Below are 15,684 nucleotides of genomic sequence, written 5' to 3' on the forward strand. Positions count from 1 at the left end.
CCAAAATTTGTCCCACAATTTCTGATGAATGTAGAAATACCCAATATGTGGCTGTACAGTACTGCTTAGCTATACTGAGAGACTCGGGAGGGACGGAGCGCTATTGGGAACATTTTACATAACATTTATGATCACATTTCTCCGGCGCTCTACGCTGAGCACTAACATCAGGGTCTCCATCTAAATCTCCGAGTGAAGTGATTCAGATGAAACCCCCAAGGGATCCATTCACTATAATGAGGCAGCAGAGTTACTCTTGACTGTCTGGCCTCTTTTCAGTGGTGTCCTTCTTTTCAGAAGTGCATAAAACTGGGTCCGACGGCACTTCTATGCAATCCTAAAAAAACGAACACCGCCGGACCACAGGTGCAATGGCATCCACAGTGCCTCAGTCTGCCTCATTATAGGGAATCTTCCGCTGGGGGTTCTGTCTGAATCACATATTTCAGAGATTTACACGGAAACCCTGGTGTAAGCGCTCAGCGTAGAGTGCAGGATAAATGTGCACCGAACCTTACTGTGATCTTTGGGAGGCAGAATGAAAAATCAACAGCATGTGAAGAATTGGTTTTATTTATTTTTTACACCGATCCTTGTGTGGTGTAAGTGATTAGGCGACTTTAGTCTTTGGGTTGGTGCGATTACAGCGATACCATATTTATATCGGGTTTTAACCCCTTCCCGACATGCGCCGTACATATACTGCTCTGCGGGAACTGCATTCCCGCAAACAGCAGTATATGTACGGCGGGACAATCGCGCGGCCTCATGCTGAGCACCGCGGAGATCGCGTGCAGGTGTCAGCAGTATGTTACATCTGATACCCCGCAGCAACACCCACGATCAGTGCTAGAACCGATCGTGGGCATTTAACTCATGATGCCGCTGTCAGTAGTGACAGCAGCATAGAGGTGCATTGCGCAGGGAATCATGCCTCCTTCCCTGCCTGCCTGATCTGATGTTGTGCAGTGCAATCAGATCAGCTATCAGATGTAGTACAGTGATGTCCCATACTGGGACAATGTAAAAAAGTTAAAAAAAATATATATATTAAAAGGTGTAAAAATCTTTTTTTTTAAAAATCCCTAAATATAGAAAAGAAATATATTTATTTCCAATAATACATTTGTTATGCCATGTTCAGTAGAAATTGTGGGACAAATTTTGGTGCCAGTTTTACCCATTTCCCGGTGTGAAAATGTAAAACTTGGGGCTAACACACAATCTTGGTGGTAAAAATGTAAATTACTTTTTCTTCACTGCCCAATGGTATAAAAGTATGTGACACACCTGTTGTGTCAATATAATTACTGCACCCCTAGATGAATTGATTGAGAGGTTTAATTGGTAAAATGGGGTCACTGATGGGAGGTTCTGCTGTTCTGGCACCTCAGGGTCTCTGTCAATGTAACATGGCACCCTCAAAGAAGTGCAGCAAAATCTGCACTGTAATATGGCGCTACCTCCCTTCTGAGCTTTGCACTGTGCCTCAAAAGTAGTTTTCAACCACATCTAAGGTATCAGTGAACTCAAGAGAAATTGCACAACAAATTTTGGCGTCCATTTTCTCCTTTTGCCCTTGTGAAAATATAAAATTTGTAGTTAAAAAAGATTTTTGTGGGAAAAATGTGATCCAAGCCCTACAGTGTGCCCAAACAGAAGATTTCCCCCACATATGTACTGTATGTATGCAACAATTCCGCCTGTTACCCTTATGAAAATGCAAAATATGGAGCTAAAAAATATTTATTTGGGAAAAATGTGATTTTTTTTTTTTTTAAATTTCCTCGGCTCTACATTATAAACTTCTGTGAAGTACCTGTGTGTTCAAGTTGCTCAATACACATCTAGATAAGTTCCATAAGGACTCTAGCTTCCAAAATTATGTCACTTGTTGGGGGCTTTCACTGTTTAGGCACATCATGGTCTCTCCAAACGCAACAAGGCGTCCGTTAATTATTCCATCAAATGTTGCATTCAAAAACTCAAATGGCGCGGCTTTCCTTCCAAGCCCTGACATGTGCCCACAGTAGATTTCTCCCACATATGTATATATGGAGCAATTCTGTCACGATCCATTTTTGGATGCGTGGCAGCTCTGGTACCACTATGATTTAAATGTGGCTTTTATCCTTCCAGCCCAGCGGGGGGTTAATGTCAGTTTCCCTTGTTGGCAACTTGCTGCAACTGCAGAGTTGCTAGGTCAGCTGATGTGGGTGGTGACCACTCCCACTATCCCTTAAATGGTCACCTGATGCATCAACTGACTGTTGGTGATAATTATTCTATGGAGACCAGCCGTGCTGTTCTCTCTGGTGTTAGCGCTGTAGCAGCTATTTCTGGAGTTTGGAGTCCTGTTTCTGTGTCCTCTGCCATGCGGAGCTTGGCAGCGGAGCCTGGAGCTAAGTTGTGTTATTACCTCATCTGTCTCATAATTGTCTCTACCCCCTGTGTTGTACCATCTGCAGTGGTGAGGCAAGCGCCCTAGCCGGCCAGTGCACTAACCAGGGCAGTGTGAGGTGACAGCGAGGAATGAGGTTTGTGACCTTGGTAGGAGGAAGGACCCACATAGGGCATTAGGGGAGTGCAGGGACAGGCTCAGGTTGGAGTCAGTAGGTGTCCCTTCCATCATTCCCTATCGGTAGGGCCTTCCTCTCCCCATTTCCATCCCGTTGTGACTGTGTTGTAACATCTGCTGACCGACCCCCCTGTTGGGTCGTGACACATCATGACAAATTCCTCCTGTTACCCTTATGAAAATGCAAAATATGGAGCTTAAAATGATTTAAATGTGAGTTGTTTTTTTTTTTTTCCCACGGCTCTACATTTTAAAGTTTTGTGAAGCACCTGTGGGTTCAAGGTGCTCAATACACATCTAGATAAGTTCCATAAGGGGTCTGTCACGGCACCGCCAGACTCAGGGCCTGCTGTCCCGGCCTCGGCCAGTAGGAGGCGCCGGACTATCACATCACCGCCGGACTCAGGGCCTGCTGTCCCGGCCTCGGCCAGTAGGAGGCGCCGGACTATCACATCACCGTCAGACTCAGGGCCTGCTGTTCCGGCCTCGACCACTAGGAGGCGCCGGACTGTCCTATCACCGTCTGACCCGTGGCCTGCAGTCTCGGCCTTGGTCTCTGGGAGGCGTTGTGCTTCAACCCCGAGTGGTGGCGGCGATAGTCATGAGGCTCCTGCGCAGGCGTCCGCTGGACGCAGGCTTCGCTCCTCGGTCAGTCATGAAGGGGCTGGTGCATTACCATCCAGCCTGGTCCTGGGGGCAGTCCGGATGACATCATCGGGCCACGGGCCTGTAAGGGATGACCTGATCCCTCAAATACCTTGGGACTGCTCTTGCAGGCCGCCGGATATATTCTTGGTTCCCCTGCGTGTTACTGTGTGAATTGCTGTTTGACTGACTCTGACTTTTGCCTGGACTTCTGACTTTGCTTCTGCCTAACGATTCTGTACCTCTGCGACTCTCCTGGTTTATGACACTGACTTCGGCCTGGATTCTGACTCTGCTTCTGCCTAACGACTTTGTACCTCTGCTGCCCTCCTGGTTTATGACTCTTACTTTGGCCTGGATTCTGACTCTGCTTTTGCCTAACGATTCTGTACCTCTGCTGCCCTCCCGGTTTATGACTCTGGCTTCGACCTGGAATCTGACTCTGCTACTGTCTACTGTTTTTATACCATTTCTGCCTGACTGGTTTAGTCTCGGATATCATTGCCTCTGTGTCCTGTATTGGAACACCTTTCTGGCGACTGTCCTGCTCTGGTCATTGCTCCTATTCAGACAGCGCCTCCTGGGCTCTGCTATAAATCCAGATCCCTGTATAGGGGTAAAGGGTCTCAGTGTTTCTCGGGGTGCTGTCTGGCTGCAGTCCAGACCGCAGGCAGACGTCACATTATATCCGGCCATAAAAATAAAACGGCTTTTTGTGTCTATACTTAACACAGATAAAAGCAGTTTTCCTCACCTTTTTTTTTCCTTCCTCTTGACTGAGCTGATTCTTGGCCCAAACACCTGTTACATTGCTCAGCCTGGGAAGTCACTCTCAGGCTCAAACATGCTGCAGCCTGGAAGCTTCAAGGAAAATGCTGGCTGTTGGAAATCCACATTCCTGGACCATCACCCCCTGGACAGCGTTGGGGGTCAGGTATTGCCCGCAAATGCGGCCAAACTGTTGTTACCAGTTTCCCTTTCTTTTGCTAAGAAACGTCTGTGTGTGAAGGCTTATGTGGATTGTGGTGCTGCCGTCAACCTTATGGATTTTTTATTTGCTAAGAGCCTTGGTGTACCTATGTCAAGGCTTAAAGCGCCTATTCAGACTACTGCTATTAATGGTACATCTATATTCCAAGGAGGCGTGGAATTCGTTACTGCCGAAATTTCTATGTCAGTGGGGACGTTACATAACGAACAAATGTCATTTTTTGTTATATACAATTTGTCAGATCCAGTGGTGTTAGGCATGCCATGGTTGCACCAACATAATCCGATTATTGACTGGCGCATAGGTGACGTTGTACGCTGGAGTCCATGGTGTCAGAGTAACTGTATGTCTTTTTCAGTGAACCAGATTAAAATTAAAACACCTTCTATTCCATATGCGTTTAGGGATTATGAAGATGTTTTCTCTATAGTGGAGTCGGAGAAACTACCTCCTCACAGAGAATACGATTGTCCTATCGAATTGGTCCCTGGTGCCCGTCTCCCTAAGGGGAGAATATTCAACCTCTCTGGTCCTGAGCGTGTAGCCATGAAGGAATACATTGCAGACAGCCTTCGAAAAGGCTTCATTAGACCTTCCACCTCACCTGTAGGAGCTGGGTTTTTCTTTGTAGAGAAAAAAGATGGTGGACTCAGACCATGCATTGACTACCGTGAGCTGAACGCCATAACGGTAAAGAATCAATACCCGCTGCCACTCATTCCTGATCTGTTTAACCAGTTACTGGGAGCTCGCTGGTTTACTAAGCTTGACCTCCGGGGGGCATATAACCTGGTCCGCATAAGAGATGGGGACGAATGGAAAACGGCCTTTAATACACCCCTTGGCCATTTTGAGTACCTGGTAATGCCCTTCGGACTCAGTAACGCTCCTGCAGTCTTCCAGCACTTCGTCAATGATATTTTTAGAGATATTTGTGGGGTGTATGTCGTCGTATATCTGGACGACATTTTGATTTATTCTGCTGATCCTGTGACTCATGCTCAACACGTCCGTTCAGTACTGCAAAGACTGCGCGAAAACTCTTTGTTCGCGAAATTTGAAAAATGTGTTTTTTTTGCCGAAGAGGTGCAGTTCTTAGGATACATGGTCTCAGGCAAGGGGTTCCGCATGGATCCCGCCAAGATTCAACCCATTAAGGATTGGGTACAACCCAAATCGCTGAAAGCACTCCAGCGATTTTTGGGATTTGCGAATTATTATCGCAAATTCATCAGGGGATTCTCAGAGATTGCCAAGCCACTCACGGACCTTACCCGGAAAGGGGCGGACGTGACTAATTGGAATCCTGAGGCAACCAGGGCTTTTTCCACACTAAAAGGGTGCTTCGTGGCCAACCCGGTGTTGATTCAACCAAACTTGGACCACCCGTTTATTGTGGAGGTGGATGCCTCCGAAGTCGGAGTGGGAGCAGTGCTCTCACAAGGCTCTGCATCCCTCACTCAGCTTCGTCCATGTGCCTTTTTCTCCCGCAAATTCTCTGCCACGGAGAGAAACTATGACATCGGCAACCGAGAATTATTGGCAATTAAGTGGGCCTTCGAGGAATGGCGCCGCTTCCTCGAAGGCGCCAAACACAAAATTACTGTTATTACCGATCACAAAAACCTAACCTACCTAGAGTCGGCTAAAAGACTAAACCCTAGGCAGGCCAGGTGGGCCTTGTTTTTCTCCAGGTTCGATTTTTTAATCACCTTTCGCCCCGGAACCAAAAATATGAGGGCAGATGCCCTCTCCCGCAGCTTTTGTCACACACACACCGAGGACTATGAACCAGCTCCCATATTGGCAAATGGCATTGTTGTGTCGGCAGTATCTCTGGACCTTCTGGAGGAGATCCGTAGGTCATCAGAACAAGTTCCTGACTCTACGCCCCCCAAAAAATTATTCGTCCCAGCTACTTTTCGCTTACGAGTGTTAAAAGAATCTCACGACTCCGTCCTGGCAGGCCACCCTGGTCTTAATAATACCACTAGGCTGGTAACCAGGAACTTTTGGTGGCCAACGGTGGCCAAGGACTGCAAGGAGTACGTCTCATCGTGTGAAGTCTGTGCCCGCGCCAAGTCCCCCCATAACCGTCCTGCCGGCTGGCTTCAGCCCTTGCCCACCCCTGAAAGTCCATGGACCCACATCTCCATGGACTTCATTACAGACCTGCCACCTTCCGAGGGGAAAACTTGTATTTGGGTGGTGGTGGACAGGTTCAGTAAACAGTCTCACTTTGTTCCCCTGTCCGGCTTACCCAACTCTGAAACCTTAAGCAAGTTGTTTGTTCTTCACGTTGTACGTCTGCACGGCGTTCCGGCAAATATCGTATCCGACAGGGGTACCCAGTTCGTCTCGAAGTTCTGGAGGGCGTTCTGTAGACGTATTGGTGTTGAGTTGTCTTTTTCCTCGGCATACCATCCCGAGACGAATGGTCAAACTGAGCGTGCCAACCAAACGCTGGAGCAATACCTCCGCTGCTATGTCTCAGCACATCAGTCAGATTGGGTGGAACATTTGCCATTGGCAGAGTTCGCTCTCAATAATAGATACCAAGACTCCATCAAAACCACCCCCTTCTTCTGTAACCTCGGTCTACATCCGCGCTTTGGATCATTTTCGGCCAAGATGTCGGAAATCCCAGGGGTTGAGCAAAGTATACATCGTCTAAAGACTATTTGGTCCGAAGTAAACTCTAATTTAAAAGGGGCTCAAATTAGACAGACTTCGGCAGCCAATAGACGACGATCCCAGGGGCCGCACCTGGGAGTTGGTGACAAGGTTTGGCTCTCTACAAGAAACATCAAACTTAAGGTACCGTCAGCCAAACTGGGTCCCAGGTTCATCGGACCATATGAAATATTAGAGGTAATTAACCCAGTAGCGTTTCGGTTAAAACTCCCGCAGTCTTTTAAAATTCCTAACGTTTTTCATAAGTCCCTCCTCAAGGTATACCACTCCCCAATTCGTCCCGTCCGGTCCCCTCCTCCTCCAGTTTTGGTCAAGGGCGCCTTAGAGTACGAGGTCCAAGGCATATTTGATTCCCGTCTAGTGAGAAACTCGGTACAATACTTGGTGCATTGGAAGGGCTACGGCCCAGAGGAGAGGTCCTGGGTCCCCGCTAGTGACATTCGTGCAAAGCGGTTGATTAGCAGGTTTCACCTCCTCCACCCTGACAAACCGGGTTTTGAGGGTCCGGAGGCCCCTCTTAGAGGGGGGGGTACTGTCACGGCACCGCCAGACTCAGGGCCTGCTGTCCCGGCCTCGGCCAGTAGGAGGCGCCGGACTATCACATCACCGCCGGACTCAGGGCCTGCTGTCCCGGCCTCGGCCAGTAGGAGGCGCCGGACTATCACATCACCGTCAGACTCAGGGCCTGCTGTTCCGGCCTCGACCACTAGGAGGCGCCGGACTGTCCTATCACCGTCTGACCCGTGGCCTGCAGTCTCGGCCTTGGTCTCTGGGAGGCGTTGTGCTTCAACCCCGAGTGGTGGCGGCGATAGTCATGAGGCTCCTGCGCAGGCGTCCGCTGGACGCAGGCTTCGCTCCTCGGTCAGTCATGAAGGGGCTGGTGCATTACCATCCAGCCTGGTCCTGGGGGCAGTCCGGATGACATCATCGGGCCACGGGCCTGTAAGGGATGACCTGATCCCTCAAATACCTTGGGACTGCTCTTGCAGGCCGCCGGATATATTCTTGGTTCCCCTGCGTGTTACTGTGTGAATTGCTGTTTGACTGACTCTGACTTTTGCCTGGACTTCTGACTTTGCTTCTGCCTAACGATTCTGTACCTCTGCGACTCTCCTGGTTTATGACACTGACTTCGGCCTGGATTCTGACTCTGCTTCTGCCTAACGACTTTGTACCTCTGCTGCCCTCCTGGTTTATGACTCTTACTTTGGCCTGGATTCTGACTCTGCTTTTGCCTAACGATTCTGTACCTCTGCTGCCCTCCCGGTTTATGACTCTGGCTTCGACCTGGAATCTGATTCTGCTACTGTCTACTGTTTTTATACCATTTCTGCCTGACTGGTTTAGTCTCGGATATCATTGCCTCTGTGTCCTGTATTGGAACACCTTTCTGGCGACCGTCCTGCTCTGGTCATTGCTCCTATTCAGACAGCGCCTCCTGGGCTCTGCTATAAATCCAGATCCCTGTATAGGGGTAAAGGGTCTCAGTGTTTCTCGGGGTGCTGTCTGGCTGCAGTCCAGACCGCAGGCAGACGTCACAGGGTCTAGTTTCTAAAATGGTGTCACTTGTTTGGGGTTTCCACTGTTTAGGCACATCAACGGCTCTCCAAACACGAAATGGCAACCGCTAATTATTCCAGCAAATTTTACATTCAAAAAGTCAAATGGCGCTCCTTTCCTTCCAAGCCTTGCCGTGTACCCAAACGGTAGATTTCCTCACATATGGGGTATTGGCATGCTCAGGAAAAATTTCACAACAAATTGTATGGTCCATTTTCTCCTGTTACCCTTGCGAAAGTAAAAAAAAAATTAGGTTTAAAGGAGGTTAAGGGGTAAGGTTTCTCCTTGTGGAGAGTGACATGCAAGCTCGGGCTTGTCAAGGTAAGGAGGCTTATTCGCAGTGCAATGCTCCTCTGGGAAATTTAATATGCACATTGCCTCTTCATAGAGAGTAAGCGCCGAATAAGCCTCCTCACCTTGACAAGCCAGAGCTGGCATGTCACTCTCCATAAGGAGAAACCTTACCCCTTAGACCTCAGTCCAGAACCTCTCACCTAGCCAAATCAGTTCTCATACTTTGCACTGACGAGGGCCAATAACCCGAAACACCATGTCTGCAAATTGAAATTCTGATTTGGCTTTATTCCTAAGTCATATTAGAAGACTCGTTAAAGGGTTGATTGTGACTTGTTGGATCGCTACTACCAACAGGTGGAGCTATAGAGTTTCAAGTCCTCTTTCTCTCTGAAGAGGCAATTTGTATATTAGGTCTAAAGGAAAATTTTTGTGAAAGAAAGGTGAATTTTTAATTTTTCCTTCTACAATCCAAAAATTCCTGTGAAGCACCTGAAGGGTTAATACATTACTTGAATGTGGTTTTTGAGTACCTTGAGGGGTGCAGTTCTTAGAACGGTGTCACTTTTGATTATTTTCTTTCATATAGCCATTTAAAGTGACTTCAAATATGAGGTGGTCCCTAAAAAAAATGGTTTAGCAAATTTTGCTGTAAAAATGAGAAAACGCTGGTCAACTTTTAACCCTTATAACTTTCTAACAAAAAAAAAAAATGTTTAAAAAATTATGCTGATGTAAAGTTGACATGTGGGAAATGTTTATTAACTACCATATTTTGTGCCATATGACTCTGTGATTTAAGGGCATAAAAATTAAATTTAAATTGCAAAATTTTCAAAATATTTTGCCAAATTTCCGTTTTGTTTTTTTTTTCACAAATAAACGCAAATCACGTCAAAATTTTTTTACCACTATCATGAAGTACAATATGTCATGAGAAAACATTCTCAGAATCAGTGGGATCCATTTAAATGTTCCAGAGTTATGACCTCATAAAGTGACAGTGGTCAGAATTGTAAAAATTGGCCTGGTCAGGAAAGTGAAAACAGGCTTCGGGGTGAAGGGGTTCATTTTTGGCAGCTGTCACACACTAAAAAACATATTTTATTGCAAAAACTAGTTTTTGCATCACAATATTTAGACAGCTATAGTTTTTCCATATTTCGGCCACCATAGTCATGTGATTCTTGTTTTTGCGGACGAGCTGACGTTTTTATTGGTACCATCTTCGGGCACATGACCTTTTTGGATTGCTTTCTATTTAACTTTTTGAGAGACAGAATGAACAAAAACCAGCAATTCAGGAATTGCTGTTTGGAGTTTTTTTTATACCGTTCCGTGTGTGGTAAAATTGATAAGGCAGCTTTATTCTTTGGGTCCATATGATTACAGTGATACCAAATTTATATAGTTTTTTTATGTCCTGGCGCTTTTACCAGTTGACCATATCCAACAGGAAATTATCTCCCAATCACCTCATACCATGCACTGTCCTCCCTCCCCCACTGCATCTAGCTCACTCTCTGATTTTGAACCAGTCACAGAAGAAGTAAGCAGGCTCCTTGCATCTTCTCGCCCAACCACTTGCAGCAGTGACCCATTTCTGTCACATCTCCTCCAGTCCCTTTCCCCTGCTGTCACCCCTCACCTAACTAAAATATTTAACCTCTCTCTCTCTTCTTCTCTTCTGGTATCTTTCCCTCCTCATTTAAGCATGCCATCATACATCCACTACTTAAAAAACCATCCCTCGACCAAAACTGTGCCGCTAACTATAGACCTGTCTCTAATCTTCCCTTCATCTCTAAACTCCTGGAACGCCTGGTCCACTCCCGTCTTATCCGCTATCTCTTTGATAACTATCTTCTCGACCCTCTCCAATCCGGTTTCCACGCTTTACACTCTACTGAAACTGCCCTCACTAAAGTCTCTAATGATCTACTATCAGCTAAATCAAATGGTCATTACTCCATGCTAATTCTCTTGGATCTCACTGCAGCATTCGACATTGTGGATCATCAGATCCTCCTCTCTATGCTCCGTTCCATTAGCCTCAAGGACACCGTTCTCTCCTGGTTCTCCTCCTATCTCTCTGACCGCTCCTTTACTGTATCTTTTGCTGGTTCCTCCTCCTCTCATCTTACCCTTACTGTTGGGGTTACTCAAGGATCAGTCCTAGGCCCCCTCCTCTTCTCTTTGTACACTGCCCCTATTGGTCAAACAATCAGTAGATTTGGTTTCCAGTACCATCTCTATGCTGATGACACCCAGTTATACGCTTCTTCTCCTGACATCACGCCAGCCTTTCTAGAAAACACCAGCGATTGTCTAAATGCTGTGTCTAACATCATGTCCTCTCTATATCTGAAACTGAACCTGTCAAAGACTGAACTCCTTGTGTTTCCTCCCGCTAGTAATGTACCTATACCCGACATTGCCCTTTCCGTGTGTGGTTCCACTATTACTCCCCAGCAACATGCCCGCTGTCTTGGCATCATACTTGACTTCGAGCTTTCCTTTGCCCCTCACATTCGATCACTGGCTGGCTCTTGTTATCTGCACCTCAAAAACATTTCTAGAATTCGACCTTTTCTTACTTTTGACTCCGCAAAAACTCTTACTGTTTCTCTAATTCATTCTCGTCTCGACTATTGTAACTCTCTTCTAATCGGTCTCCCTCTTAACAAACTCTCCCCTTTCCAATCTGTCTTAAATGCTGCAGCCAGGATCATATTCCTCACCAATCGTTACACCGATGCCTTTACCTTGTGCCAGTCATTACACTGGCTACCCATCCACTCCAGAATTCAGTATAAACTTATTACCCTCACCCACAAAGCCCTCCATGGCTCAGCACCACCCTACATCTCCTCCCTTGTTTCAGTATACCACCCTACCCGCGCCCTCCGTTCTGCTGATGACCTGAGGTTAGCATCCTCCATAATCAGAACCTCCCACTCCCATCTCCAAGATTTTACACGTGCTACGCCAATTCTTTGGAATGCACTTCCCAGGTCAATACGATTAGAACCCAATCCCCACAATTTTAAGCGTGCCCTGAAAACGCATTTATTCAGACTGGCCTACCGCCTCAACACATTAACCTAATCTATCCCTGTGTGGCACAGCCAAAGGGTTTACCATAACCAGGTTCCCCGGTTCCCCGCATCATGTTCCCACATGCTTTATGCATCCATTAGCCCTCTGTGTCTGTACTGTTACACACTTAACATTATGGCTGGTCCAAACAATCAGGACAATTGTTACCACCCACCTGTCGTGTCTCCCTTTTTCCTCATAGATTGTAAGCTTGCGAGCAGGGCCCTCATTCCTCTTGGTATTTGTTATGATCTATGTGATTATTATTATGCTGTAATTTCTATCGTCTGTACAAGTTCCCTCTGAAATGTAAAGTGCTGCGAAATATGTCGGCGCTATAGAAATAAAAAAATTATTATTTATTATTATTTTATACAATAAAAACTATGGTCTCCATCTAGGTCCCCATATTGTAGTCATGTCCCTATATCCAGGTCTCCACATTATAGTTATGTCCCCATCCTGGTTCTCATATTGTAATCATGTCCCCATCCAGTTTCTCATGTTGTAGTTATGCCCCCATATTGTAGTTATGGCCCATCCAGGTCCACATACTGTAGATGTGTTCCCATCCAGGTCTCTGTATTATAGTCATGTCACCATATCCAGGTCCCCATATTGTAGTCATGTTTCCATCCAGGTCCTCATATTGTAGTTATGTCCCTAGGTTTTAGAGGAGTAAAATAGAAAAAAAAGTGAAGCAAAAAATTCTGTGCTAATATCCCACATCCTGGCATATATATGTCCCCAGTCCAGGTATACATGGTCTCCTCATCCCCATCCTGATATGCATGGCGCCCATCCCTATCCTGGTATGCATGACCCTCTCATCCCTATCCTGGTATGCATGGCCCCCTCATCCCCATCCTGGTGTGCATGGCCCCCTCATCCCTATCCTGGTATGCATGGCTTCCTCATCCCTATCCTGGTATGCATGTCCTCCTCATCCCCATCCTGATACACATGGCCCCTCATCCCTATCCTGGTATGCATGGCCCCCTCATCCCTATCCTGGTATGCATGGCTTCCTCATCCCTATCCTGGTATGCATGTCCTCCTCATCCCCATCCTGATACACATGGCCCCTCATCCCTATCCTGGTATGCATGGCCCCCTCATCCCTATCTTGGTATACATGGCCCCATCAGAAAAACATAAAAAAACACATACACCTTCCCTACGCTACCTTGCAGCGACTTGTTCTGATGCCAGCAGCTGATTTATGGCATGGCAGTGATGTCATGCTCTGCTTACAAGCAGAGGACAGATGCCAAACTACTCACTGCTCTCCACATCGGGACTATAGGAGTGGAGAGCAGTGAATATTCATTGATCTTTAATAGCGGGCATAGTAGCCGGCTTCCTGCGGCCGGGTGATCACGTGTGCCCGCTACTTAAGGGAATGAATGTTCACTGCTCTCCACTCCCATAGGTGTGGAGAGCAGTGAATATTCATTCTCTTTAGTAGCAGGCGCACGTGATCACCCGACCACTGCAGGAAGCCGGCGGCTGCTCTTACTGTGCCCACTATTAAAGAGAAATGAATATTCACTGCTCTCCACTTCCATGGGTTTGGGGAGTCATGAATATTAATTTCTCTTTAGCAATGGGCACAGGGGTTAGCCGCATCAGCCTCCTATGACCCGCAGCTCCGCCACTGCTGCTCCCCCCAACTCAGCAAGTACATCATTACAATTGAATGTGTGTCTAAGGACACAAATTGAGCTGAAATAAAATTCTGCCGGCAGCGGATCCCCTGAACCAGGCAGGGATGCCTGAGGGCCACATGAAGCAACCTCAGGGGCCGCATGCAGCCCGCGGGCCGCGTGTTTGAGACCCCTGGTTTACACAGTACATGTGCAGTTAGATGCCAAATTAAGTTTTGATAAGTCAGAAACAAATTATTGAACTGTATTTATTTCTGCTGTTAGGACTAGCCAAGTCTGGGAGGCTGCATTCACACTTTGCCACTGTGTTGCATTTTTTTCGCCGTGCTTGTGGTAGAACCACAACTGTAGAAAAAAATAAAACGCAGCATGGCTACAAAGTATGAACACAATTTTAGAAATCAGATAATCAGCCCTTAAAGTAATATGAGGACATGGCTGTACTGGTGCTGTTATACAGATTACATTAATGGCTTTGGTGAAGAAATCCGCTTTGTGAGTCTTCTTTATCAGCATTTGAAGTTTTCTGCTAATTAGATTTCGGTGCACAGGGGTCGGACTTTGCACTTGGGTCTCTGCCCTGTCTGTGATTCCCCAGCCCCTCCGCCTGCCAGTCATTCACAGAGCGAAGAGGTCGGGGAATCACAGAAATGGAGACGACCCCGTGCACAGTACAGCAATGTGCACAAAAAACTTCAAATGGTGATTTGAAGAACAACAACAAAGTGGATATCTGTGTACTCTGTACTATAGCGCCATTACAGCCATATCTTTCATTACAAAATTGTGCTGACAGGTTCTATTTGAGACCTTTAATTGACATGTTTAATGTGGCCAATCATCCAGGAATTGCATTTCCATTTTTCCATGTCTTTTCCACACTGAGGACTTAGCACTCACTCGAATGCCCAGGTGGGTTGACCCAAGGGGGTTAGCTGATGGTTGACCATTGAGTTAGGACCGCTGATGTGGACCTGCATTCATGTACAATTATGTGTTGCTGGAACTAATATCTGTAGTAAACCATTCTTTTCTACTAACTGAACACGATGTTTTGCAAACTCTGCATATGCTGAAATGTCTTTGTGTGGGTTTATGTGAATGATCCAAAACTGTATTTAGGCACAAAAGGGTTAACCATGAATGAGCCATAATTTCCATATGACTCATTCATCCATAGTAATTATATTTTTATATAGTCTGTTTTCTACCTTTGTTTAAAATGTGCTGCTCTGTAATTTGCCTGCAGCTCTTAATTATTGTCAAAAGAGCTCTTTAAAGGAAGTTGTTTCTAATTAAACAATGAATAGTGGAAATCATGACCCCAGTCATTGCTTTCTTGCAGTAATGATTTCAGCAAGCTTGTGGCCGAAGAATATCTCAAATTTTTTGATTTCACGGATTTGACCCTGGATCAGTCACTCAGGTATGTAAAAATTGGTCCTTAAAATGCCTTCTAAACTTAATTTTTCATTTTAAAACTAGTATTTTTTTTGTGTTTGGTGCAAAGTGAAAATTTGTAATATTTATTAATTCATAGTTTGTACTAGTTTATTGGCTCTTTATTTGTTTATTAGGCTCATCATGATAGATAGAGCTTTAGTGTTACCTTTTTCATATCTGGATTAGGTACCATCAGCTTTAATCTATAGAATACCTAGTGATCATGTGTCTACTGCATTTAGCCTGTCAGCAGGATTGTGCACAGTAACCTACAGACAGTGGCAGGTCGGCGCCGATATACGGATTAAAATGATACCTTGGTTGACAAAATCTTTCTTGTCGTTGCTGTTTAAACTTTATTTTTAGTTTTGAGTTAATACTTTTTTTCCCCTCTATGTCGGTAATCCGATAGATCCTACTGCGCAGGCATCGGCGGTGCCACCTTGGAGGAGGCATTTTTCTAGCAAGATGGAGCCGCCGGTGCCTGTACAGTAGCTACTACTGCGTAGGCGCGACTGGCACCATTTTCAGAATGATCTTTTATTCATTTATGTATTAATGTCTGCACAAAAAAAAATTGAAATGCACATTATAGATGCGATCATGTATTTAAAATAGGGGGCAGGTCTGTCATGTATGTAAAATCTTAATAAAGATTAAAAAAAAACACAAGACGGGTTTCATCAACCCAGGTATCATTTTAATCAGTATAA

At 45.9% G+C, this 15,684-nt stretch overlaps 1 protein-coding gene across 3 annotated transcripts in view; it reads left to right on the forward strand.

Annotated features, from left to right (window-relative positions):
- Nucleotides 1-15,684, forward strand: part of PSD3 (pleckstrin and Sec7 domain containing 3) — a 662,461-nt gene that overhangs the window by 277,343 nt on the left and 369,434 nt on the right. For all 3 annotated transcript variants that reach the window (XM_073543269.1, XM_073543278.1, XM_073543289.1), the window contains one exon: nucleotides 14,874-14,954. In XM_073543269.1, coding sequence (XP_073399370.1) covers nucleotides 14,874-14,954 — 81 coding nt within the window. The remainder of the gene's footprint in view (nucleotides 1-14,873; nucleotides 14,955-15,684) is intronic.

Source organism: Dendrobates tinctorius, unplaced genomic scaffold (assembly GCF_039654945.1).
Source record: "Dendrobates tinctorius isolate UK_male_01 unplaced genomic scaffold, ASM3965494v1 ptg000011l, whole genome shotgun sequence".
Taxonomy (NCBI): Eukaryota; Metazoa; Chordata; class Amphibia; order Anura; family Dendrobatidae; genus Dendrobates; species Dendrobates tinctorius.